The sequence below is a fragment of the Leopardus geoffroyi genome, chromosome C1 (assembly GCF_018350155.1).
Source record: "Leopardus geoffroyi isolate Oge1 chromosome C1, O.geoffroyi_Oge1_pat1.0, whole genome shotgun sequence".
Lineage (NCBI taxonomy): Eukaryota > Metazoa > Chordata > Mammalia > Carnivora > Felidae > Leopardus > Leopardus geoffroyi.
The window spans coordinates 104,191,183-104,217,586 of NC_059328.1; the positions used below are offsets into that span (position 1 = coordinate 104,191,183).

The 26,404-nt window shown below is 38.2% G+C and overlaps 1 protein-coding gene across 2 annotated transcripts in view; it reads right to left on the reverse strand.

The window, feature by feature from the left end:
• The window catches only part of RNF115 (ring finger protein 115), an 84,144-nt gene that overhangs the window by 34,574 nt on the left and 23,166 nt on the right, over positions 1-26,404 (reverse strand). The window contains exons 2-5 of one of the 2 annotated variants that reach the window (XM_045478929.1): positions 22,260-22,318; positions 21,314-21,365; positions 18,602-18,659; positions 547-758 (exon numbers count right to left, since the gene is read on the reverse strand). In XM_045478929.1, coding sequence (XP_045334885.1) covers positions 547-758; positions 18,602-18,659; positions 21,314-21,365; positions 22,260-22,269 — 332 coding nt within the window. In that variant the 5' untranslated portion in view covers positions 22,270-22,318. The remainder of the gene's footprint in view (positions 1-546; positions 759-18,601; positions 18,660-21,313; positions 21,366-22,259; positions 22,319-26,404) is intronic. The other variant, XM_045478927.1, reaches the window with a different exon arrangement.

Below are 26,404 nucleotides of genomic sequence, written 5' to 3' on the forward strand. Positions count from 1 at the left end.
TGGATTAAATAAGATAAGCAGAGAAAGCATTAAGCACAGTCCTATGCATATGGCAAACATTTACAAAATCTATTATTCCTACATGAGATCAAGCGCCAGCATCTGTTTTGCTCACCACTGTAACTCCAGTGTCTAATACAATTAGACAAGACTGCATTTATTCCTAGTGAATTTCATATTAAGTCCATTGCTCCAACTTGCTGAGGTCTTTTTGAATCCTAGTGTCACCCAATATATTGGATATCCCTCTCCATATCTTCTGAAATTTTGATAAACAAATGTATCACCTATATATTAATCTGAGACACTAATAATAAAATTAACCAGAGACCTATAGCATTAGTTTCATCATCCTTTAGTTTATCATCACTCGTTAACTGGTAGTAGTTGAGTACAGACATTCAATTTATCTTCACCTTCATTCTTTCCATAGATCTCCATCTTATCCATAAAGGTAAGAAGTATGAGAACCTATAAGGATTAGATTAAGCCAATACGTCCTTCACTGAAACTACCATTAAAGAGAACTTAAAAACACTCACTCACCCTTCAATAGCTGGGGATCTATCAGGACGAGTACTTCCCCGCGATCTATATCTTCGAGTCATTGGCAGCCGCGGAGGCCGACTTGGTCCCCAGAAGTCAGTATGAGTTTGGTGACCCCTCTCATTGGCTCTATTATCTTGGTCCAGTGGACTGCTACTTAGAAATGGTCTAAAGTCTGGGAAAAACATCGTGTGGTCCAAATGTTCCCAGAGCTAGTAAAAAACAGAAATAAAGAACACATTACTCGTTTCAAGATCAGAGGAAAGAGAAAATGGTAAGAACAAATACTGAAAAAAGAGAGGAATAATTTTTAACACTTTGAAATTAAGCAGCTCCAAACTAAAGAAGTATATGTTGGGGCGCCTTGGTGGCTCAGTCAGTTAAGCATCGGACTCTTGATCTAGGCCTAGGTCATGAGCTCATAGTTCATGGATCAAGCCCATATCTGTGCAGATAGTGTAGAGTCTGCTTGGGACTCTCTCTCTCTCTCTCTCTCTCTCTCTCTCTCTCTCTCTCCTTCTCTCTCTCTGCCCCTCCCCGACTCGCATGCATGCTCTCTCTCAAAATATAGAAATAAACTTTAAAAAATTAAAGAAGTATACGTTTCCTCAAGTCTATGGAGGAGAAAAGAGATACCTTTCAAATGCAAGCATGGATGCTGGGGTTTACATACTAAGAAACTTCATTTCCTTCATATAGAAACAAACCAAAAGCTGGACCCCTTCCTTAACACTGAGCTCATATCCACAGGCCTCTGACCAGTTCCCCTTCTGAAGTAAAAATGTGAGCCAGAAATGATCATGGACTTCTGTCCTAAGCATAAGCAACCATTTAGATCAATGTTATATTCTTCTGTTTTATCACAAATGACATCCATATTTCTACTATATAATAATCTAAGATTTAAATAAAATGGCTGTATTTACATACACTTGTAAAAAAGCACCATCACCACAGAGTGGAGACAGAGGTCTATAAAATACTTCTCTTGGATCTAGAAGCTACTATCAGAAAGGGGTATTGTCAAAGCTGTAACAAGACAGTGCAGAAATATCTGTTAAGACTGTTCTGTTGTATATACTTTTATTTTATCATTAAAAGGGTGTTGTTGGGGGTATAGGGAGAGGACTGGGGGTGGGGATGTGTGTTTGTTGGGTTTGGCAAAGGGATTATTCAACAAAGAGTGAATGGAAAAAAAAAAACACCACTAAAATAATTTAAATTTTATTTACCTGTACACCAGATACTTTAAGAGTTCCATAGAACAACACTACTTATTTCACTCCATCCAACCAAGTACATAATCCTGGTCACATCCTGTCTTTCTGTTTTGTTGCAAAGTTTTAAATCAAACAAACTTATTATTTAATGTATATATAATAACAGGGACACAAAACTGCTCGGCACATGACCTTAGGTCTTAAAATCCTCACAGCTCATCTCCAGACTAAACATTTCCTCCAGAGACTCATACTAACAACGGCCTCCTCTACAAACAGAGAAAGGGTTAGCAGCACAGCTGCGTGTTAAAGCTGAGCTGATTCTCGGGGCGCCTGGGTGGCTCAGTCGGTTAAGCATCTGACTTCGGCTCAGGTCCTGATCTTGCAGTTCGTGAGTTCGAGCCCTGCGTTGGGCTCTGAGCTGACAGCTCAGAGCCTGGAGCCTGCTTCGGATTTTGTGTCTCCCTCTCTCTCTGCCCCTCCCCTGCTCATGCTCTGTCTCTGTCTCAGAAATAAATAAAAACATGTAAAAAAAAAAAAAAAATTAAAAAAAAAAAAAAAAAAAGCTGAGCTGATTCCAGACCCCACTCTAGTCTCAACATACTCAATTCTTGAAATTAAACAACTCTTGATTAGGTTTGTCAATAATGTTATTTTTTGCTATTTTTTCAAGTTTACATTTTGCTTCTTGATTTTCAAAGATGTTTCCTTCCTTTTTAATTAAAAAATACACAATCAATGTTACAAAAATGCAAACGCAGGATATAAAATATGAAGTGCAATCCAGTCTCCATTCAGCCATGACCAATTCCTACCCCTAATTCTACTCTCCTACCCAGAGGTTACTTTGGTGTATAGAATTCCAATCTTTAAATATAAGTGTTCACACACATGCACACACACTCCCTCCCCCTCCCCCCCCCACCCCCCCCCATTCAACAAATGTTTGTTTAGCATGTACTCTGTCCCAATCACTTTCTGGGAACTGTTAAGATGCAGAAATGAATAAAATTTTTAAAAGAAAAAAAAGAACCTCTGCCCTAATGGATTTCATTTGTAAGTGGGAAAAGACACTACCCCTCCCCCCAAAGGAAGACAAACTGCAAACGTTACATGAGGGATAAAAGCCATGGAGGGGAAAAAAGGCTTGCACTGACTTAGAACACACACAGTCATTATCATTCTTTTCAACAGTAGCATAGCCTGGATGTTTTGTATTTTATCTAGTCTTTACCATTTTTACTATGATCTCTAGTATTTGATACATTTAAAATAACATAATAAATGAGGTATAAGAAAATAAAATATATACCCATGTAACCATCTCTTAGTTCAGGTCACTAAAGCCACCGAAACCCTGTGTGTCCCTCCCTGCCCCAACCTCCAGAGTTAACCACTACCCGTAATTTTTTATCATCCCCTCTTCTTCATAGTTTCACCAGAAATGCATATACCCCTAATAACATGGGCCTTATGGATAATGAAAGTGCTTTATGAAAGCACTTGCTTTCTTGGCTGCACATGTTGGTGCATTCATTTTCACACACACTTTATACCATACTTTTTTAAATCTTTTCTCTTCTCAATAAACATCTTACTGTTTCCAGGTTTTTGCTATAACAGCCAACGTGAACATTCATGTATGTGTCTTCGGCTACAGAAGCAGAACAGTCTCTCCGTTGGTGGTCTATACAACTTTATATGGTCTATACGTCTTTACTTTACAAGGCAATGCCAAATTGTCTTCCAAAGTAGTTGTGCCAATTCACACATCCACCAAGAGTTTCCATTGCACCAGATCCTGGCAAGCAGTAGATATCATAGGTCTTTTTTCTTTTTAGTTTTTACCAACCTACTAGATAGAAAATGGCATCTCACTGTAAGATTTTTGTTTCTGTTTTTGTTTCTGGTGTGTAAGAATAAATAGGGGGGTTTGTTTAAAATGTATATTCTTTGGGGCGCCTGGGTGGCGCAGTCGGTTAAGCGTCCGACTTCAGCCAGGTCACGATCTCGCGGTCTGCAAGTTCGAGCCCCGCGTCGGGCTCTGGGCTGATGGCTCAGAGCCTGGAGCCTGTTTCCGACTCTGTGTCTCCCTCTCTCTCTGCCCTTCCCCCGTTCATGCTCTGTCTCTCTCTGTCCCAAAAATAAATAAACGTTGAAAAAAAAAAAAATGTATATTCTTTGGCCCTACTCCAGAAAGTAAATTCAATAGGTCTGTAGTGAGCCTGAAAGACTCCCTTCAGCATATCTTATGTAGAAGGTCTATCTATTAGCAATGAACTCCCTGAAACGTTGTTTATCTGGGAATGTCTTAATTTCTCCTTCATTTTTTTTTTAACTTATTTATTTTTGAGTGAGAGAGCGTGCGTGCAAGTGATTGAGGGGCAGAGAGAGAGGGTGAGAGAAAGAATCCCATGAGGGGCAGAGAGAGAGGGAGAGAGAGTGCAGAGCCCGGTGCGCAAGCTCACCGAATGCGGGGCTCAAACTCACGAACCGAACCGTGAGATCGTGATTTGAGCCAAAGCTGATGCTCAACTGACTGAGTTACCCAGGCGTCTCTCTCTCCTTCATTCTTGAAGGACAGTTTTGCCAGATTTTGAATTCTTGGTTGGCAGGTTTTCCGTTCAATACTTTAAAATGTTATCACTACTTCTAGCCTTTAATATTAACCCAACCTTGAATTCTTAGGATGAACACAGTACATTGCTGGACTCTATTCTGGGGTTTTCTCCATCTACATTCAAGTGAATTGGCTTCTGATTTTCCTTTTGTGTCCTATCCTTGTCTGGTTTTGCTATCAGGTTATCCTAGCCCCATAAAATGTAGTAGGAAGCATTCTTTCTTTCTTATGGAAAGCACAGAAATAAAATCACTGAGTATTTTAAATTTTGTTAGATAGTACCAAACTACCCTCCAAAGGGCTATACCAATCTATACTCCTACAAGAGTATAAGAGCTTACATTCTCCATACTCTTGCCAATACTATTTTTTAACAACTTTTTGAAATTTCTAATGTCCAATCTGGTAAGAAAAACATAAATAAGATTTCTCTAAATACTAATGAGATAAAGCACCTTTTCATTTTAAATGCCATTTGTACTTCTTATCATATCAGATTTATTTCCTTTTGTTTTCTAGGGACAGCCCCCTCTGGTAAAGATCACTTGCTTCTAGTCTGAAAAGTGGTTTACAACACAAAGTTTTTCTTGACTCCAAATTCCAAGGTAAATGCAACATTTAAATATCCAAAACTACACTTGCCTTTAATAAGTGAAAAAGTATGACCTCCTCCATGTTCTCCAACATCCAACTCACATAAACTATAGGAAATGTACAGTTCCTGTACTATACGAATAAAATTTCATAAAGTTTGCTCACAGAAAACTCTCCAAATGATCATTATAATTAATGTAAAAACTAAGTAGGGGGGCACCCAGGTGGCTCCACTGGCTGAACGTCCGACTCTTGATTTCAGCTCAGGGCATGACCCCAGAGCCTCATGTTGAGCTCTACACTGAGCATGGAGCCTACCTGAGATATTCTCATTCTCTCTCATTCTCTCTCTCTCTCTCTCTCTCTCTCTCCGCCCCCTCCCCTGCTCAAGCACACACGCTCTCCCTCTCTCAAATAATAAAACTAAATATGTGAAAATTTGAATAGAAGAAAAATCAAGCACCAAGACCATAATATCAATAATATGCATTGATAATTGTTTACAAATTGTTACTACATCTAACACATGTAAAAATTCTGAAGGAACCCAAGTTCAGAAGCAGCTTCAACATCAGCATAAGGCATTTTGTTACTTGTTTGGAAACCACAAATTAGTGCAAACAAATAATATCAATGTACCTGTCCCAAAATAATAGTGTACCCTGACCACAGAACACAGGATAAAAAATGCATTACACAAATGTATACCAAATCAACACCAAGATAAGAACACTTTCAGGTCATTTGCCTCTGAGCAGACTTAGACAAGCGTAAGAGGAAAAAAATAGCTCATATACAAAACTGGGTATTCAGAACATGGCTTATACAAGTAAAAACAGAGAACACTATTACAAAGTTCGGGTGAAACATTTAAAAGAATCACAGAGACCGTTTGACAAGTTTTGCTTGAAAAAGTGAAATGTTGGGGCGCCTGGGTGGCTTAGGCAGGTGAGTGTCCATCTTCAGCTCAGGTCATGATCATGGGTTCAAGCCCCGCGTCGGGCTATGTGCTGACAGCACAGAGCCTGGAGCTTGCTTCAGATTCTGTGTCTCCCTCCCTCTCTCTGCCCCCTCCCCCACTCATACTCTGTCTCTCTCACTCTCAAAAATAAACAAATATTAAAAAAAAAATTTTTTTTAACTGAAATGTTATTCTGAATGGAGGTAAAAAGACAATGCTTTTGAAAATACATGGACTGAAATATTTATGTATTTCAATACAAAAAAACAGGATGTGGGGCACCTAGGTGGCTCAGTCCGTTGAACTCCAATTTTGGTTCAGGTCATGATCTCATGGTTCAGGAGTTCAGGCCCCAAGTGGGGTTTGCTGCTGTCAGTGCACAGCCTGCTTCAGCTCCTCTGTCCTTCTCTCTCTCTGTCTCTCTCCCCCACCTGCGTGCTCTCTCTCTCTCAAAACAAAAACAAAAACAAACAAAAAAAAAAACAACCCGGAATGGGCAGTACTTTCCATTTAGCACAATCTGCTATACGCTAACCATGATCAGATGAGCACCTTTTAAAATACTATGGTCTGTTCCTCAAAAGTTAAAGAGTTACCATATGACCCAGCAATTTCACACCTAGTCATATACCTAAGAAAACTGAAAAACATATGGTCACACAAAAATCTGTACACAAATATTCATTATTCATAACAACTAAATAGTATAAACAACCAAATGCCCACCAACTGATGAATGAGTAAATGAAATATTGTTTTGCCATACAATTGAAATATTATGCAGCCATAAAAAAATTTAAAAAAAGAATAAAGTACTGATACATGCTACAACATGAATGAACCTTGAAAACATTATAAGTGAAAAACATCAGTCACAAAAGTCACATAATGTATGATTTATATAAAATGTCCCAAATAGGCAAAGCCACAGAGAAAATAAATTGGTGGTCTTACCTAGGACTGAGGGAGCTGGGGAGAATAAGGAGTGACTACTAATGGGTATAGGGTTACTTCTTGGGGTGATGAAAAAGTTCTAGAATTAGTGGGGATGGTTGTATACTATGAACATACTAAAACCATTGAATTGTACACTTTAAATGGGTGAATTATGTGGTATGTGAATTATATCTTAAAAAATACTAGTCCCACAGAGATAAATCAATTTAGAGTACAATTTTGAAAAAGTGCACAACTTTATGAAAATACTAAATCAAGATAAGGAATACAACCATCACCTCCAAATGTATTCTAATGCCCCTAGGTAATCCCTCCTCCTACCCCTCCCTAACCCTAAGCAACCACTGATCTTTCTGTGGTTTGTATTTTCTAGAATTTTATATTTTCTGGAATTTCATTTAAAGGGGATATTGTGTATACTCTGGCTTCTTTTACTCAATTATTTTGACATTCATCCACATTTTTACATGTATGTATCAATGGTTTATGCTCAGAAGTATTCCATAATATGGTTACCATAATGTGTCTAACCTTTTACCTGTTGATGGACATTTAGATTGTTTCTAATTTTTAGCTATTAGAAATAAAGTCACTATGAATATTTGTGTACGTATTTATATATGCAGATACATCTTTGGAAAAAAAAAAAAACCAGCTAGTGTGTTTTCTAAAGTGATTGTGCCATTTTTGTATTCAATTTCAGTTGTTCCACGGCCTCACCGAGTTAGTATGGTAAGCCTTTCAAATTTTAGCCATCCGGAGAGTTGTGCAGTGGTGTATTTCACTGTTGTTTTAACTTGCATTTCCCTAATGGTTAATGACGTTGAGCATTTCTTTTTTTGATGTTGAGCATTTTTCTACATGTTTATTTGCCCTATGTACATCTTTTTTGGTGAAGATTATTTCATTTTAAGAAGTTCTTTATGTAGCTGGATACATTTTTCTGCATGTTTATTTGCCCTATGTACATCTTTTTTGGTGAAGATTATTTCACTTTAAGAAGTTCTTTATATAGCTGGATACAAGTCCTTTATGAAATAAATAATCTGAAGATATTTTCTCCCAGACTGTGGCTTGTCTTTTCATTCTTATGAAGAAGAGTAGAAGTTTTTAATTTTGATGAAGTCCAATTTATCAGCCTTTTCTTTTATGGAGCATACTTTTGGGGTCATATCTAAGAAATCTTTGCCTAACCCAAGGTCATAAAGATTTTTTCCTATGTTTCCTTCTTCAAGTTATCAAAAGTTTTACATTTAGGTCTACTATCTATCTTGAGCTCATTTCTGTATATGGTTTAAAGTATGTATCTAGGGGCGCCTGGGTGGCTCAGTCGGTTAAGCGTCTGACTCTTGATCTTGGCTCAGGTCATAACGTTACAGTTCTTGAGTTCGTGCCCCATATCAGGCTCTGCGCTGATGGCAAGAAGCCTGCTTGGAATTCTGTCTCTCCTTCTCTCTGCTCTCCGCCCATTTACGTGCTCCCTCTCAATCAAAATAAATAAACTTTAATGAAGTATGTATCTAAGCTCATATTTGTGTACTGTGACTATCCAAATGTTTCAGTACCATTTATTTATTTATATTTTTAATTTTTTATTTTTGAGAGAGAGAGAAAGAGCATGAGTGGGGAAGAGGTAGAGGGGCAGGGAGGAGGGAGACAGAGAGGGAGAGAGAGAGGGGGAGAGAGGGAGAAAGGGGGAGAGAGAGAGAGAGAGAGAGAGAGAGAGAGGGAGAGAGGGAGAGGGGGAGAGAGGGAGAGAGGGAGAGGGGGAGAGAGGGAGAGGGGGAGAGAGAGAGAATATGAATGAATATCCTAACAAAGCTGCACACTCAGCGAGGAGCAAAACACAGAGCTCGATCCCACAACCCGAGGATCATGACCTGAGCTGAAATCAAGAGTTGGACGCTCTGGAACCAGAAAAGGCCCTGAATAGCCAAAACAATCCTGAAAAAGAAAACCAAAGCTGGAAGCATCACAATCCCAGACTTCAAGCTGTATTACAAAGTTGTGCTCATCAAGATAGTATGGTACTGACACAAAAACAGACACTTAGATCAATGGAACAGAATAGACAACCCAGAAATGGACCCACAAACATATGGCCAACTAATCATTGACAAAACAGGAAAGAATATCCACTGGAAGAAAGATAGTCTCTTCAGCAAATGCTGCTGGAAAAACTGGACAGCGACATGCAGAAGAATGAACCTGGACCACTTTCTTACACCATACACAAAAATAAACTCAAAATGGATGAAAGACCTAAATGTAAGACAGAAAGCCATCAAAATCCCAGTGGAGAAAACAGGCAACAACCTCTTTGACTTGAGCCACAGCAACTTCTTACTTGAATGTCTCCAGAGGCCAGGGAAACAAAAGCAAAAATGAACTATTCCTTTTTAAAAGAATTTTTTTTAACATTTATTCATTTTTTGAGAGACACAGACAGTGCGAGTGGGGAAAGGACAGAGAGGGAGACACAGAATTCAAAGCAGGCTCTGAGCTGTCAGCACAGGGCCCAACACGGGGTTCGAACTCATGAACAGTGAGAACATGACCTGAGCCCAAGTCGGACACTTAACCTGCTGAGCCACCCAGGCGCCCCAAAAACAAACTATTCCTCATCAAGATAAAAAGCTTCTGCACAGCGAAGGAAGCAAACTAAAAGGCAACCAACGGAATGGCAAAAGATATTTGCAAATGACATATCTGATAAAGGGTTAGTATCCAAAATCTATAAAGAACTTATCAAAATCAACACAATCCAGTGAAGAAATGGGCAAAACATGAATAGACACTTTTCCGAAGAAGACATCCAGATGGCTAACAGACACATGGAAAAATGCTCAACATCACTCATCATCAGAGAAATACAAATCAAAACCACAATGAGATACCACCTTACAGTGTGGCTAAAATTAACTCGGGCAACAACAGATGTTGGCGAGGATACAGAGAAAGAGGAACGCTTTGCACTGCTGGTGGGAATGCAAACTGGTTGCAGCCACTCTAGAAAACAGTATGGAGGTTCCTCAAAAAGTTAAATATAGATAGGGCTCCTGGATGGCTCAGTCAGTTAAACGTCTGACTTTGCCTCAGGTCATGATTTTGCAATTTGTGGGTTCAAGCCCCATGATGGGCTCTGTGCTGACAGCCTGGAGCCTGCTTGAGATTCTGTGTCTCCCTCCCTCTTTGCCCCTCCCTGGCTCATGCTCTGTCTCTCTCAAAAATAAATAAAGGTTAAAAAAGTTAAAAAAAAAAAGAAAAAGTTAAAAATAGAACTACCCTATGACCCAGCAATTGCACTAGTAGGCATTTATCCGAAGGATACAGAAGTGCTGTTTCGAAGGGGCACATGCACTCTAATGTTTATAGCAGCACTGTTGACAACAGCCAAAGTATGGAAAGAGCCTAAATGTCCATTGACTGATGACTGGATAAAGAAGATGTGGTATATATACACAATGGAATATTACTTGGCGATCAAAAATAATGAAATTTTGCCATTTACAACAACATGGATGGAACTAGAGTGTATTATGCTAAGCAAAATCAGTCAGAGAAAGATAAGTATCCTATGACTTCACTCATGTGCAATTTAAGATACAAAACAGATGAACATAAGGGAAGGGAACCAAAAATAATATAAAAACAGAGAGGGAGATAAACCATAAGAGGCTTTTAAATATAGAGAACAAGCTGAGGGTTGCTGGAGGGGTGTTGGGTGGGGGGAATGGGCTAAAGGGGCAAAGGGGCATTAAGGAGGACACTTGTTGGGATGAGCACTGGGTGTTATATGTAAGTGATGAATCACCAAATTCTATTCCTGAAACCATTATTACAATATATTTGAAAGGCTATCCTTTTTCTCCTGAATTGCCTTTGTTCCTTTGTCAAAATCAGTTGTCCATAGTGTATGTCTGTTTCTAGACTCTGGATACTCTGTTCTTCTGATCTATCTGTCTTCATGACAATACCACTGTCATGATTACTGTAGCTTTATAATAAATTTTGAAATCAGGTAGTATTGATCCTCCAACTTTTTTCTTCTTTTTCAAAGTTTTAGCTATTCTACATATTTGCATTTCCATGTGAATTTAGAATCTGCTTGTCAATTTTTTTAAAAAATACTTTTAATGTTTATTTTTGAGAGAGAGAGACAAAGAGAGCATGAGTGGGGGAGGGGCAGAGAGAGGGAGACACAGAATCCAAAGCAGGCTCCCAGGCTCTGAGCTGTCAGCACAGAGCCCAACACAGGGCTCGAACCCACAAGCTGTGAGATCATGACCTGAGCTAAAGTCGAACACTTAACTGACTGAGCCACCCAGGCACCCCTTTGCTTGTCAATTCCCATAAAAAAGCTGACTGGGATCTTCACTAGAATTATACTGAATTATAAATGACATCCCAACAATATTAAGTTGATCCATGAGTGGTACATATTTCTCCACTGGTGTTCTTCAATTTCTCTAAGTAACATGTTATAGTTCTCCATGTTCAGATCTTAGACATCTTTCTGAAACTTAAAATATTTAATATTTGTATACAATAGTAAATTATTTTTTAACTTCAATTACCAACTGTTGCTAATATGTAAAAATATATTTGATTTTTGTTTTTCTTATATCCTGCAACCTTGCTACATCCACTACCTCTAACAAGGGCTTTCTTATAGATTCCATCAGGTTTCCAACATAAAAGACCATGTCAATATGTCTTCACTTCCAATGTGGATGCCATTTATATGTGTGTGTGTATCTCTCTATCTATCTTAACTTATTACACTGGCTAGAACCTCCAAAACAACACTGAACACAGGTGATGAGGGAAGACATCCTGGTCTTGTTCCTGATCTTAGCTAGAAAACACTTTGTTTCACCATTAATTATGACGTTAGTTGTAGGATTTTATTAGATGCTCTTTGTCAGATTAAGGAAATTACCATCTATTTTAGTTTGCTGAGAGTTTTTATCAAAAATTAATGTTAGTGAGCATCTGGGTGGCCCAGTTGGTTGAGTGTCCAACTTTTGATTTTGGCTCAGATCATGATCTCACAGTTAATGGGATCAAGCCCCGTGTCGGGCTCCACCCTGATGGTGCAGAGCCCGCTTGGGTTTCTCCCTCTCTTCTCCTCTCCTTTCCTCCTCTCTCTCTCCCTCTCTGCCCCTCCCCCACTCAGACGCTTACTTTCTCTCAAAATAAATATTTTTTTAAAACTGATGTTAGATTTTGTCAAATGCTTTATTTGCATCCATTAAGATGACTGTATGATAGTCTTACTATGGTGAATTATGTTGATTTTCAAATGCTGAACTAACATTCAAATTATGAACTAGCCTTGTATTCCTGAACTGAAATAAATCCCATTTGAGTATGATGTCTAATCCTTCTCATAGTGTTGGGTTCTATTTGCTAAAATTTTGTTTAGAATTTTCACATCTATGTTCATGTTCATGAGGGGATATGTCCATAGTTTTTCCCGACTCATGGTTTTTAGGTATTAGAAACCTAAACTATATATTCATCCTGAGAAAGGTAATAACTGTTATTAGCAAGTAGGCAAAGAAGTACAGGGATCTCACTTATCATGGAAATAAAGCTTCTACTTAGAAGTAAATGGAAGGATGAATAAAATTATTGCAAACCTCAAAGCTAAGAGGACAATTTAAAGACCTATACTTTAAAAGGTCTGTCTCCAGGAAAGAGATTTGTTCAATAAATCAAGGAAAAATTAGAATAGTTTTTTTTTTTTTAATTTTTTTTTTCAACGTTTATTTATTTTTGGGACAGAGAGAGACAGAGCATGAACGGGGGAAGGGCAGAGAGAGAGGGAGACACAGAATCGGAAACAGGCTCCAGGCTCTGAGCCATCAGCCCAGAGCCCGACGCGGGGCTCGAACTCACGGATCGCGAGATCGTGACCTGGCTGAAGTCGGACGCTTAACCGACTGCGCCACCCAGGCGCCCCAGAATAGTTTTTTTTTTAAGAATAAACAACAACAACAACAAAAAAAAAAGAATAATAAACAGGGCACGTGGGTGACTCAGCTGGTTAAGCAAGGACTCTTGATTTCAGCTCAGGTCATGATCTCGTGGTTTGTGGGATCAAGCCCGCTGTCAGGCTTTGCACTGACAGCTCAGAGCCTGCTTGGGATTCTCTCTCTCTCCCTCTCTCTCTCTGCCCCTCCCCAACTTGTGCTCTCCCATATGCACACTCTCTCTCAAAAATAAGTAAACATTAAAAAAGAAGAAGAAGAAACATTAGAATAATTACAAGGAGCAGTAATTACGAGGAGCAGAAAGAAAAGTAAAAAAAGTGTGCTCAACCTCAAATCAACTCAGGGGTGTGTGGAATATAAGGTTTAAAAGTAAATGGACGGGGCACCTGGGTGGCTCAGTCAGTTAAGTGTCCGACTTCAGCTTAGGTCATGATCTCACAGTTTGTGGGTTCGAGCCCCGCGTCGGGTTCTGTGCTGACAGCTCAGAGCCTGGAGCCTGCTTGGGATTCTGCATCTCCCTCTCTCCCTGACCCTCCCCCACTCACACTCTGTCTCTCTTTCAAGAATAAACATTAAAAAAATAAAAAAAATAAGTGAATGGAAATTTGGGACACCTGGGTGTCTCCGTCAGTTGAATGTCCCAACTCTTTGGGTTTCGGCTCAGGTCATGATCTCATGGTTCATGGGATCAAGCCCCACACTAGGCTTTGTGCTGACAGCATGGAGCTGCTTAGGATTCTCTTTCAAAATAAATAAACTTTTTTAAAAAATAGTAAATGGAGATTCAGAGGTCTGTAATACACTGGCTGGGCAAGAAAAAGGCCCTCAAAAAGAAATCTGAAGACTATGGTTGCAACCATGACAAATTCCTAAATTTTACTAAAATACAGAACTCAAATACTATTCATAAAGAAAAATTATGATGTACAATCCCCTATCCCCCAGTAATATAAACACTGTCATAAATAATCTCTGGAAAGGCCCCTCCTCCCAAATGACTTTAAATTTATAGGCCATGGACTCTGGGCAACTGGCACACACTGAACAGAAAACTGGCAAGGCTGACACCAAGAATATGTTATTTTACCCTTCTTCCTTCAGTTACCATTAAGTTTGTAGTCTTTGTTTGACAACAGTGTTATGGGTGTGAACTGAGTAAGCACTGAATTATCGAAAGTTCTTTTTTGAACAACTACTGAAAAGCTCAGGAGCTTTACTTGACATTTCCAAACTGACTGGATGTGAAGCAGGTACCATGAAATGAGCTTTACGTCTTCACACTAAAAAGTGACACATGGAAAGATCTGGTTGAATTAATTCAAACTTTAAGATTCAATCCAGGCTGCAACTGCTCAAAGAACCCAAATTCTACTGGTCAAGTGAGTGCAAGCCCTCTGGCTGAGACTAGGAGCAAACAGGTAAAGGATGGTTAACCTGGAGAAGGATGGCTAACTCCTTTTTTACTAGGTTGAATCATTTAAAATTGCCATTTCTGTAGGTCAGAAATAGAATATTGACAATTTTATTTAGTTCAATGTAATTTAATTCTACACTGTTTTTTATTATTTCGGAGCCTTCTCCACAGGTCCCAAGAGCACACACAAAGAACATAAGTTGGTATTGGAGAGTCTTTCTTCATGGAGGTAAAAGCGAAACTTATCTCACATATCACTAATCTTCTCCCCCAGCTGCCACAGTCACTACTCCTACACCCCTGCTAATTTCAGGCTTAAATTACTGAACCCAAAAGTGAAGAGGGAAGAATCAGATCTCCCATTTCCATCTCTGACCCCTTCACTCATCCTTCATTATTCTTCTCTACCAGAGGAGTGATGTATCTTACTGGTGAGTGGCAAGAGCCTAACATTGGCTGATTCATTTCTCCAATGGATGGAGTTCACATTTTAGGACGCTATAAAAATGCAGAAGGAATGGTTCTGAATATGAATGCCTGTTCTGCAACCTCTAATTCTTAGGTTAGTCATCCTATGTAAACTAAGGATGTCAACTTGGCCACGGATCAATTATGTTCTCCAATATGGCTGAATAAGACTAAATTTGTATTTCCATCTGTCTGGCTTCTGTGGTTTATTTCGCAAGGTGTTCTAGACTCAGAGATTAAGGGAAAAGATACAATCAATGATCAACCATCACATATAACCAGACATGTTTAACACAAGGTAATAGTTTAATAAATACAGGGTAGATGTGAGATAATATAATCTCAAAATATGTAATTCTTTTAACTACAAAGAGACAAAAAAGATTTTTGACGTGATCCTAAATAAATTTTAAAAAGCAGAAATACTCTGTGAATGCCTCTGAAAACAGTTATAAAGCATGCATGTGAAAAATGTAAGATATTATGCAAAGAAATAAAGCTAAAATAAGGTGATGAGAATACAGGAGATTTTTTATTTTTTTAAAAATCTTCTTAATGTTATTATAGAATCTTTCGGTGCCTATGCCTCAAGATAAAACCTGAAAGGAAATGTATGGAAAAAAGGAGCTCTTGGAATAGCGGCACTCCAGATGTTTTTTAATACCTCTTAATTGTCGTTATAATGCCACATCATGTACCAAAAGAAATTTTATTCAAATAAATATAAATCAGAATGCTCAGAGCACCCCACCCTCTTGTGTGTACCTGGGAGTTCTGTTTCCAGGAAGCCATCTATCTTATTTTCTGCTAATCCGAGGCAGCAGTCACAGCCACTCTTGCACTGAAGTGATCTGTTTAGGTAAGCTGAGACTCTCAGATCAGATGTCTCACTGGTACCAGGTCATGGTCAGCTTTCAAGTAATCAATGAAACCCTCATGTAGCCATGGGCTCAATTCCCCAGGTTACCACCAGGAACCTCAGTACGGCAATGTCCTTCCTCTCTCCAAACTGCTAGCAACATTTTTAGGTTCATTCTCTACTGACCTTCACGCAATACTCAAACAAAGCTCCCATTTAACTGGCAACCCTCCTCCCACCCTCACTCCATCTTTACCCTCTTTCTGTCTTCCCCACCCCAGATCCACTCAATTAAAAAAAAAAAAAAAATCAATACCGATCTTGTTGAAAGTTTTGCTTGGACTAAGTCTCTTCTAATATATCTAGTATTTTAAGAAGTCAGCTATTAGTAAAGGCTAATTATAGAAAATAGCCTCTGTCTTTCTTTGTACAAGCAACTCTGGCTGAAGAAAAACAGAACAAAATTGAGCATAAGTTTTTGCTGAAATATCAACTAAAATCTGGAAAAGGAAAAAAACTTTGGTTGCTATTTATAATTTTCTACGTTTTTTATCCAGGGACAAGAGTATAAAACCCTACAATTTATGAATACTATTTTGAGATAATTTTTCTCACCTCATCGCTTTTTAAATACCATCTACCCTGTTTTAACTTCTCTATGAAGGAATTTTACCTTCCTTCACTCATGCGTGGCGGGCACATTGGCCTGCACATCTAGCATGTATTAATTCATTTAATCCCTGTGAGGTAGATGTTATCCCCAATTGACAGGCGAGGAAACGAGGCACTGAGAGACCCTAAGTAATTTTGCCCAGGTTACATACCAGTTACATACCAGCTCAACCCAGGATGAAGCTGAGGCAATCTTGTTCCAGACATACTACTATGTTGTCTGACCTTTCCTGCTAGAGACTGCAGCCCCCCAATCTCTCCCTTCTCCTGTGCTTGTTACATACACCCCACAATAAGCTTATCACACTCTGTATACTCTTTGTTTTCTTATTTGCTTCATATGTGTTTGTACTTGTTCCCCAACTAAATTATAAGTTCCTGGCAAGCAAGGCAACCATGACACTTGCTTCTTGCCCCTACTTCCAGCAGATTGCTATTTATAAAACATTCAATACATCCTTTTTAAGCTGATTGATTTAAATCCCTGGCAATTTCTATAACATTATAAAAAGAGATTTTTTTCTATTTTCTAATTCAAAAAGGAGAAAACTGACATATTCAAGCATGATGACCAGAGAGTTCTACAGAGGGAAAATTGGGCATAATCCTGCCCTTGCTACAACCCTAAGGGACATGAAGCCACGGGCTGTATGACTCAGCAAAATTACTTTAACACCTGAAGGATAGCTCATGCCATCAATGACAGATTTAGCATTACTAAAGTTAGGAAACTGACTACCTATATTTATTTTTCTTCTTAATGCATCTCCTCCTGGTGAGTCATATCTACAAAACTGACAGACTGAAGTTTTTCCATTTCCTAAGAGAACTAACATTTAAAGAAAATCAGATGAAGTTTCTTCAGCATATGTATAATCAGTAAGTGACAATCTGTGTTAGCAGGAATAGCACACATAGGGAAAAACATACGAAAATCAGAAAGGCTTCCAGGCCTGGCAAGCATACTAAATTTTAAATAATGTTTTTTAATCCATCAAAACAAGAAAATAAAAATGGGTGTTCAAAGACATGAAATGTTTTAAAGCACACGCTAATCAGCCCATGTACTAAGGTACTTCAGAGTTAACCAAAAACCTTAAGACTGGATATTAAGAAGTACACAGACCATAAGTAAAAGAAAATACCCTTAGTAAAACAGGACTTTTACTCAAACATTTCATCAAGCTTCTTGACTGTAATTCTACAACATAAAAATCTGGGGGACTACAGGTCTTAAGAGAAATTTCAGAGGATAAAGGAGAGAAGCTTAGGGTTTTATGGGCTTCTTATTGAACACCAATTTTCCAATGCACGGCTAACAGCTTTAATTTACACACAAATAAATATCAAAAAATTGTGCTAGCTCTCTAATGCAGCTAGCTCAGCTATCTCTGGAAAAGGCTAATGTGATCCTGAAATACACACAAAAAATTCTGATTATGGGATTTAACTTTTTTTCTTTTAGCATCTGTTAGCTTTCTAAAGCCAACCAAGTTGTGTGGCAATAGAAGCAAAAGCAAACCGGTGTTTCTTGTAGGCTGAGACAGATGGTCTGTTCCTTATGCGCTACAGTCTCTAAATTATTAAAAACAAAGAGCATTTAACACCACTTACCTATACACTTAAAAATGGTTAAAATGATCAAAAGCAAACAAACAAGGAATTTTAAGCCAATGAATAAAGTGAAAAAGAATTTAATGTAAAATGGTCTTCCAAGATGCAGACTAATGCGTTATTTTCAAATCACAGTTGTCCCCAAAAATATGGACACTACATTCTATAAAGAACCATAAATTAATTATAGGTCCACCTTGAGATCTGGAGGCAAGTAAATACAGTATTCTTCATCTGGCCCCCTAATTCCAATCACACCAAACCACCACGTTGATTAGAGGCAACCTCTAAAAAGCAGTACTTCTGTGTACAGTTGAAGATTGTGCCTCGTTGTGACTTCAATTACAACTCATTCTGCCTGCTCTTTACTGGGCTGTCACATCACCAAAGCAGAGTATACAGCACTGTTGTTTCACAAACAACACAGCTTTTTTTCTCACACCACCAGGTTTAAAACAGCACAGATGAAGGAGGTTTCTCTCTCTTCATCAAGGGTTTACCAAAAGTAACATGCCAAAGGCCGAACTACTAAAACACAAGTATCTTCCTGAGGGCTACTCTTGCACACATCTTTCTTATAGACTCTGATGTTTTGCTGCATTGGGAAGTGAAAATCCATCAAGATTTTAACACCCACCCACTCCCTACAGAATCCCTACAGCCAAAGGAAAACTTACCTCTGCAAAGTGTGTTGATGTGCTATTGTCTATCCGGCTGCTGCCACCACCTACAAAACTGAAGAGAAAAAGGAATGAGTACCGGTTCTATTCCTAGGAACGAGCTTCCCTCCCAGAAGCTAAATATAGAATGGTACAATGAGAACAAAGCCCAATAAGGAAAAATAACTCATCCCAACGTGACACCTACGAAGGAAATTATGAAGAACTGGCTTGTGGCTTAATCTATGAAAAACATTGTAACAAACTACAAAATCAAGCATAAATCAAGTGAAAAATTGAAAACAGGGGCCACCACAGAGTGGGAAGAAGGACCCACAGCCAGCAATGCAATTCAAATTTGACCCAGCAAGAGAAGAAAAACATTTATTCTCAAAGAGGCGAAGAACTAAAACAAGATTCTCGAAACGTTTCACTAAAAAATCATTCAACCACCAGATGAACACAACATGTAAGACTATTTGGGAATGATTAAATATAGTACTGCAAGGGGTCTGGTACGATATTTAGCACATTATAAAAGAACTCAATAAACATTTTTTCTCCTTCTGACAGTCTTCCCTATTCTTTGATTATCCTATACATCCTTCAGGGCCCATCTCAAATGCTACCTCCTTCATGAAGTCTTTTCTGAGCTCACCAACCAAAGAAGGATCTTCCACACCCCTCTGCACTTTGACTTTGATTCTAAAAATTCTACCTTTTTATAAATATCTAGTATTTGTCTCATCCATTTCTAATCCTTCCCTCCTTTCATAAATATAAATTCAGAGGGTAAAGACTGTATTAATACCACAAATATATGTAAAGTGTTTACTGTGTGTCAGACATTATACAGAGCACTCATCATTTTTGAAAACCTGAAACGCTGTATCTTATGTTGATAACCTGCAAATAAAAGCTGAGTTAAAATTGAATGTGGAAACAAAATAACTACTCCTAAAGATTAGGGAGAAATATCAGATCCCACTGTCCCATGAAATTTGCAAAAAAAAAAAAGAGAGAGAGAGGAAAATGGCCAACACTTTGTGGGGCAGAAAGGGATAAAAGAATCAGAAGAACTGCTAGATACCACTTTTATTTCAAGAGACACAAGCCTACAAACATGTACACAGTCACTCCAATGATCCAAGTCCACAAACTACAGTAGCTTTCAGTTTCAGAACGCCAATCCAGGCACTGAGCTCAGCTCACTGAGTAAACAAACACACCCTGGTTAGCCTAGAACCAAAAGTGAAAAAGTAAAGCTAATGCCATCCCCTATGTAGCCATGCTCAGGCCTTATTCTCTAATTAGAAACCATTTAACACTTAAATTTATTTCAGAAGTTAAAAACACTTTTACAAAAACATTTCAAATGTAGAACAAGCCCAGAAATACTAGTACATTTATGCTAAATTACGTAAATAATTCAACTACCACCATCTACCCATTTTATTGCTCAAGCCTAGATAGGCCTCCAGGGCTCTTTCCTGCCTTTACTATCCGGTTTCAGAGATTCAAATATCCTTGGTAATTAAAGCTATCAACTCTATTTTTTTATAGTTCTGCTCCCCTTGAAACTCCCTCAGCATTCCCTTTCCTTAAAATTCCTCCATATTTTAAGAGTGACAGGGCTAATCATAGAGAAGGGACAACCACATCTCCTGAGAAATGTTCTCACAAATGTTACAAATGCCGCTCTGACGAATGTCTAGTAGCATCTGGAGCCCATTATCCAGTACCTACATGTAAGGACCTCTTCTCATTAATTTTTACCATCCGCTACTTACACTGTAATTGCTAAGTATGCAAATAAATCAGCAAATGTTTAGGAACTTCATAAAAGGGAATATCATGCTAGCTCTAAAATACTGATTCTGAGAAAAAGGTTTCTTCAACCATTTAAAACACTGATCTTTCAGGGGCACCTAGGTGGCTCAGTCAGTTAAGACTCTTGATCTCAGCTCAGATCATAACCATGATCTCACGGTTGTAAGATGAAGCTCCACGTCCAGCTCAGCACATGGAGCCTACTTGGAATCCTCTCTCTCCCTCTCTGCCCCTCCCCTGCTTGCACGCACCAAGGCACACGCTCTCTCAAAATAAACAAACATTTAAAGAATAAATAAGTAAAATACTGATCTTTTAAAAGACATAATCTTTCATCTGAGTATTTGCTACCAATAGCACTTGCACAAGATAACCTCTGACCTACAAAGGCACAAATAAAAGAACTAAGTCAAGTGAAAGCAGGATCCATAAAATTCATAGTTCCCTGCTAAAAAAAAGATTCATCCTGCAGTTGATCACCATCTGCACTTAGAACCGTACTTTGTATACAGGGCTAAAGAAACCAAGGTTACTACTTAGAAAATTTAGAAAAAAAAAAAAAAATAAGCCAATTAATTGCTTCCCAACAACCAATATGCTCCTTACTTAACACATGCACAGCATAAGTGTTTGCAGTAAGTATGTGATGCAATTGTAACAGCACAAATAAAAAGCTACCCCAAGTTAGCATGCCATTCACACAAAATTGCTACTTTTGCTATCATGCTAATCGCCACAGGTTTAGAGCTAGTATTATGTTATTTAAAACCAAGGCTATTAGATCAACATGTAAGTGTTTGTACCAAACTTGATCTCATGCCATATACTGCCCCAAGAAGCTCCAGTTCAAGTACACATATAATCGCCAATCGTTAATAAAGTTAAACTAATAGTACATACTGTAAAATGTGTAGTTTTTCCTGGTTGTGGAAGGGACCTTCAACTTTAGAGTCTGCCAACAGCAACAGTAAAGACATTATTTACTGCCATTAAAACCTCCAGTAAAGGAATTACTTACTGCCATTAAAACCCTCAAAGTCACTCCAAGATTAAAAGAAGCTTCAAATTACAGGTTCTTTTTATCCAGTCAGTATTTCTTCATTTGTCCAGCCACTGTCTAACCACATAGCCACAAAAGAACAAATGTGCCATTATGTTTAGCCAAAAAAGGCCATCATCCTATCAACGCTATTTTTATTTTTTACAGTTTTATTCATATTAACCAAGATGTACTATAAAATACTGTCACTCAGAAATAGTTTCTCTTTTTACAGGTTTTAGATCTTTAATAAGACCAATTTCAAGCATTACAAACCCAAGTATTAACATTACAGTGACAAGATGGCATAGGCTTGACGGCAATGATTTTAGTAAGAACAGGGAGCTAAGGCTTCCTCAAGGCAGACTAACAGCTCGGCTTCTCTGGCTGGAACAGCCTATTTACCTTATTAGATATCTTTGTCAGGAGTTGCTCCCCAGCCCACCAAAGAAACGTAATTCACCTGCAGGCAACAGAGTGGCCACTAAAAACCACCGAATAATCTAAAGGAACACCAAAGTCTCAGAAAATAAATGAACACTTACCAGATTTACTCTGATACGGATATAGAGGTTTCCAAGGAATGCCACATACACACAATCTGAAACAGTGCCTCTCATCTCATCACATCCCAAATTTTCCCATTTTTATTACCCTTCCCCCTGCCACTTTTCCTCCCTCTTTCCCTCCCTCTCTCAGCAGAGCGTTAAGTTATAAAAGCAATTTCTTTCTATTCATTCAGTAGACGCTGAAAGAAAGTAATTTGGATAACTGAATGCCTGATTTATTCATGAGCTTGTACAATACCTGGAATCATCTGTCACTTCTTCAATAAAGCCTGATTCACATCTGGGACAAATATATTCCTATAAAAGAAAGGAAGAAATAATAAAAGTCTTTCATTAGAAAGCCAAGTATGTCGTTTCAGAATAATATGCTGTACACACACTGAAGCTCTGAAATATTACATGTACTTGCTGACTACAAGGACAGTTTTTTTCTATCACACTCTGGCAAATAAAGAATTCCTTAAGAAATTTGCAGAATGTCTTCCTAAGAGGTTCCCCCTGAGAACTCTGAGAGGGAGAATGTCAGATTTTTTTTTTAATTTGGGCTGAATTTTTAAAAAACTGGAATCAATCCATGATCTAATATTCTCTTCAAATCTAATGAAAAATCTCCACTAAATATCAGAGCAGTAAGATTATAATATTGATAGGTACAAAAACTGCCATTTTTTTGCTATAAACATATAGGAGACACAAACTGAATCACAGTATAAATCAACTGGTAGACTAGAAATTCACAATGAAATTTTACAATATTTCTAATCTATTTTTTGACTACCAATAATTCCCAATAAAACTTAACATTCTCAGGTATTTAACAGAAATGTTAATTTACGGCCACCTTGGGTGGCTTACTCAGTTGAGTGTCTGCCTCTTGATTTCAACTCAGGTTGTGATCTCATAGTTTGTGAGACTGAACCCTGCATCGGGTTCATGCTGACAGTGCAGAGCCTGCTTGGGATTCTCTCTCCCTCTCTCTCTCTGCCCCTCTGGAGCGCTCTCTCTCTCTCTCTCTCTCTCTCTCTCTCTCTCTCAAAATAAATAAATAAACATTAAAAAAAAAAAAAGAAGTGTTAATTCAAATAACTAAAACAATTCCATTAAATCAGCCTCTATTTCCTTTGGTACCTTGAATCTTTATTTTTTATTTTTTAAGGTTTTTATCTTTGAGAGACAGAGTGTGAGCAGGGGAGGGGCAGAGAGAGAGGGAGACACAGAATCTGAAGCAGGCTCCAGGCTCTGAGCTGTCAGCACAGAGCCCGACGTGGGGCTCGAACTCACAAACCACAAGATCATGACCTGAGCCGAAGTCAGATGCTTAACCAACCACCCAGGCACCCTGAATCTTTCTTTTAAATAAATATCAAGCATTGATATTGATAACAAAGAATACACATTAGAGACTGTCTTATCATAGTTTTAAAAAATGTATTTTAACTCCCTATTAAAATAGATCTAGGAAAGACATTTTCAACTATTTTCTTGCTCCCTATATTTTCTAAACCTTAAATAAACTTTGTCTTATCAGAAAGTGATGTAAGCCATATTGGGTTACTCAAAGACAGAATGGTAATTCAAACATTAAAATGCTTTCTTAAAAGACATATAAAGAAAAAAGACCAATCCCCTCCATCAAGGAAATTAGCTGGGTGAGGATACAATCTATCAAAGAAACAGTAAAATTTAATAAAATAATTGCTATAATCAATGCACACTGGGAATATAAGGAAAGGCCAAAGTTTGCCTAAGAGAATCAGGAAGGCTTTCTCTAAAACAGAGACTTAAATTATTAGTCTGTTTGCTCCATGAAAAAGGAAATTATGAGCTTAGGATCATAACAACAGAATATAACACACATGGAATTTGGAGGGGAGTGGTTGCCACAGGAGCGTGGATAGGCAGGCAAGGGTAAGACTGTGGAAAACTTCAGATTAACTATGAACTTTAACCTGTGGATCAGAAGCTCTCACAGTTTTTTTCTCGGCTACCCACATGAAGGACGAGAAACACTCACAACTGGCACACTGTAAACTACTCCAGAAATAAAATAATCTGGAAATCATATAAATCCCTAAGCCCCTCCCCTCTACTCCTTCATCCTCCAACCTCCCAAGTAGCAGTAATTCTATCCCTTTGTCTCCCACTAAGAAAGTTTATCTGAGTGCAAATGAGATTGATTTCAGAAGGCTAACCTTAAATCTATTCTAAGGTCTAATGTTAAAAAGAAAGACAGGAATCAATTACGGGACACCTGGGTGGCTCAGTTGGTTGAGCATCTGACTTCAGCTCAGGTCACGATCTCACGGTTCGTCAGTTCAAGCCCCACGTTGGGCTCTCTGCTGTCAGCACAGAGCTGCCTCCAGATCCTCTGTCCTCCTTTCACTGCCCCTCCCCAGCTTGCACTCTCTCAAAAATAAACAAACATTAAAAAAAGGAATCAATCACAACCATAGTGCTGGCTCCTATGATTTCCTCCCTCTCCGCTCACTCATTCCCAATGTTTAAATATCTTCTGTATGAAACAATTCCCAAATGTGTATCTCCATCCCAGACCATGCTTCTGAACCCTCTTTCTTTCTTACACACACACCTGATGAGCTGGCACACCAGTCTGCTCATACTGGAATCTATCTTAAGCCAGGACTGGACCTAGACACAGAAATACCTTTCCTCTTAAGTGTCACAGCCTTTCCATATCTTCTGCATACTGAAGTCAGAATGATCTTTTTCTAAACATAAAAACAGCCATGTCATTTCCCAGCTTAATACCCTTTAACTATTTCCCAAAACACTTTGTATAAAATCAAACTCTTAAACATGACTTACAAGGCCACGATTCAGCTAGTTTCTATTCAACTGGCCCACATCACTTCAGGCTACTCTCCCTCCCTCAGTACATTCCAGCTACATGGGCCTTCTTTCATTTTTTCTGACTCATCAAGCTCGCCCTGCCTCTAAGCTTGCATATATACTGCATATATATATACGTGTATATATATAAACACTATATATATACATATACATACATACATATATATATATATATATATACACACATATAAAACACTATTCCCCTAACTGCGTGCATGGCAAGGAACTTATAATTCTTTAGCCTCCTTTTTTTTTTTTTTTCAGAGCAAGTTGGGATCCAATCTCTTTATTGTCAGGGTTTTGTTTTTTGTTTTTTTTTTTTTGCCTCCATTTTAGTATCATGTCAGAAAATCCTTCTTTCATCACCGAATCTAAAGTAGTTTCCTCTTATTCTTTTCTTTTTTAATTGAAGAACAATTGACACAAGATACTGTACTGGTTTCAAGGGTACAACATAGTAACTCAATTATTTATATACATTACAAAATGATCACAATAAGCGTAGTTACCATCTGTCACCATACAGAGTTGTTACCACATTATTGACTATATTCCCTATGCTGTACTTTTCATCCCTGTCACTTATTTTATAATTGTAAGACTGTACCTCTTAATCCCCTTCACCTATTTCACCCATCTTCTGATCCCCTCTTATTATTATCCTCTACAGCACCTTTATTACTTTATAGCACTTATCAAAATTTGTAAGTATATATTTTTAAATGTTTTTTTAATGTCTATCTCCAGTAAACTTAAAGTTTCATAATGGCAGGGTGCAGATCACTTCTGATTACCTCTATATGCATAGAAGAGACAGGTGTTCAACAAATACTGACGACACACACCCCACAAATAAGAGTCAAAGTACCAGAATCTGATATAATCAGAGAATAGGTAGAGTAAAGTAAAGAATATAAGAGCTGAAAACTTAAGTTATGGTTGGACCATGAGATAGTGGAGGCTGAGGTTTCAGAGGTAGAACAGTTCTGGGTGATCACAAAATCCAAGATATAGCAATGGGAGTAGGTGGCTAAAGGGGAGTAGGGATGAAGGTCTTCAGAGTTAAAGGGTCATCTACATTGATACTAAACTTCCAAAATGATGTTAAGAGGTGTTATGGAGAGAAAATAATTTCAAAAGGCAGATATCACAATTGGGAAGACAAAAAGACTCTGATGCAAGAATCATGCTGACTTAGAGTAGAGAAATATACAAGTCTTCTCATCATGATCCCAGGCACAGTTCTAGGAACCAGGCTGTCAGCCACCATAGCTCCTTCACAGAACAGGGACAAACAAAACTGACAAGTACTATGGTGTTCCTCCTATCACTAGGTACACCTTCCATTTACAGATAATCTAAATAATTCTATTTTGATTACAGGGATGAGAACCAAAACTCTTTCCAAATGCTCTGTAAATTATTCTTGATGAAAGTAGCTTGTTTCATAATTATAAAACAAACAAATACTCAGCCATGGATTCTCTCTCCTGCAATCAACATTAGAGGACA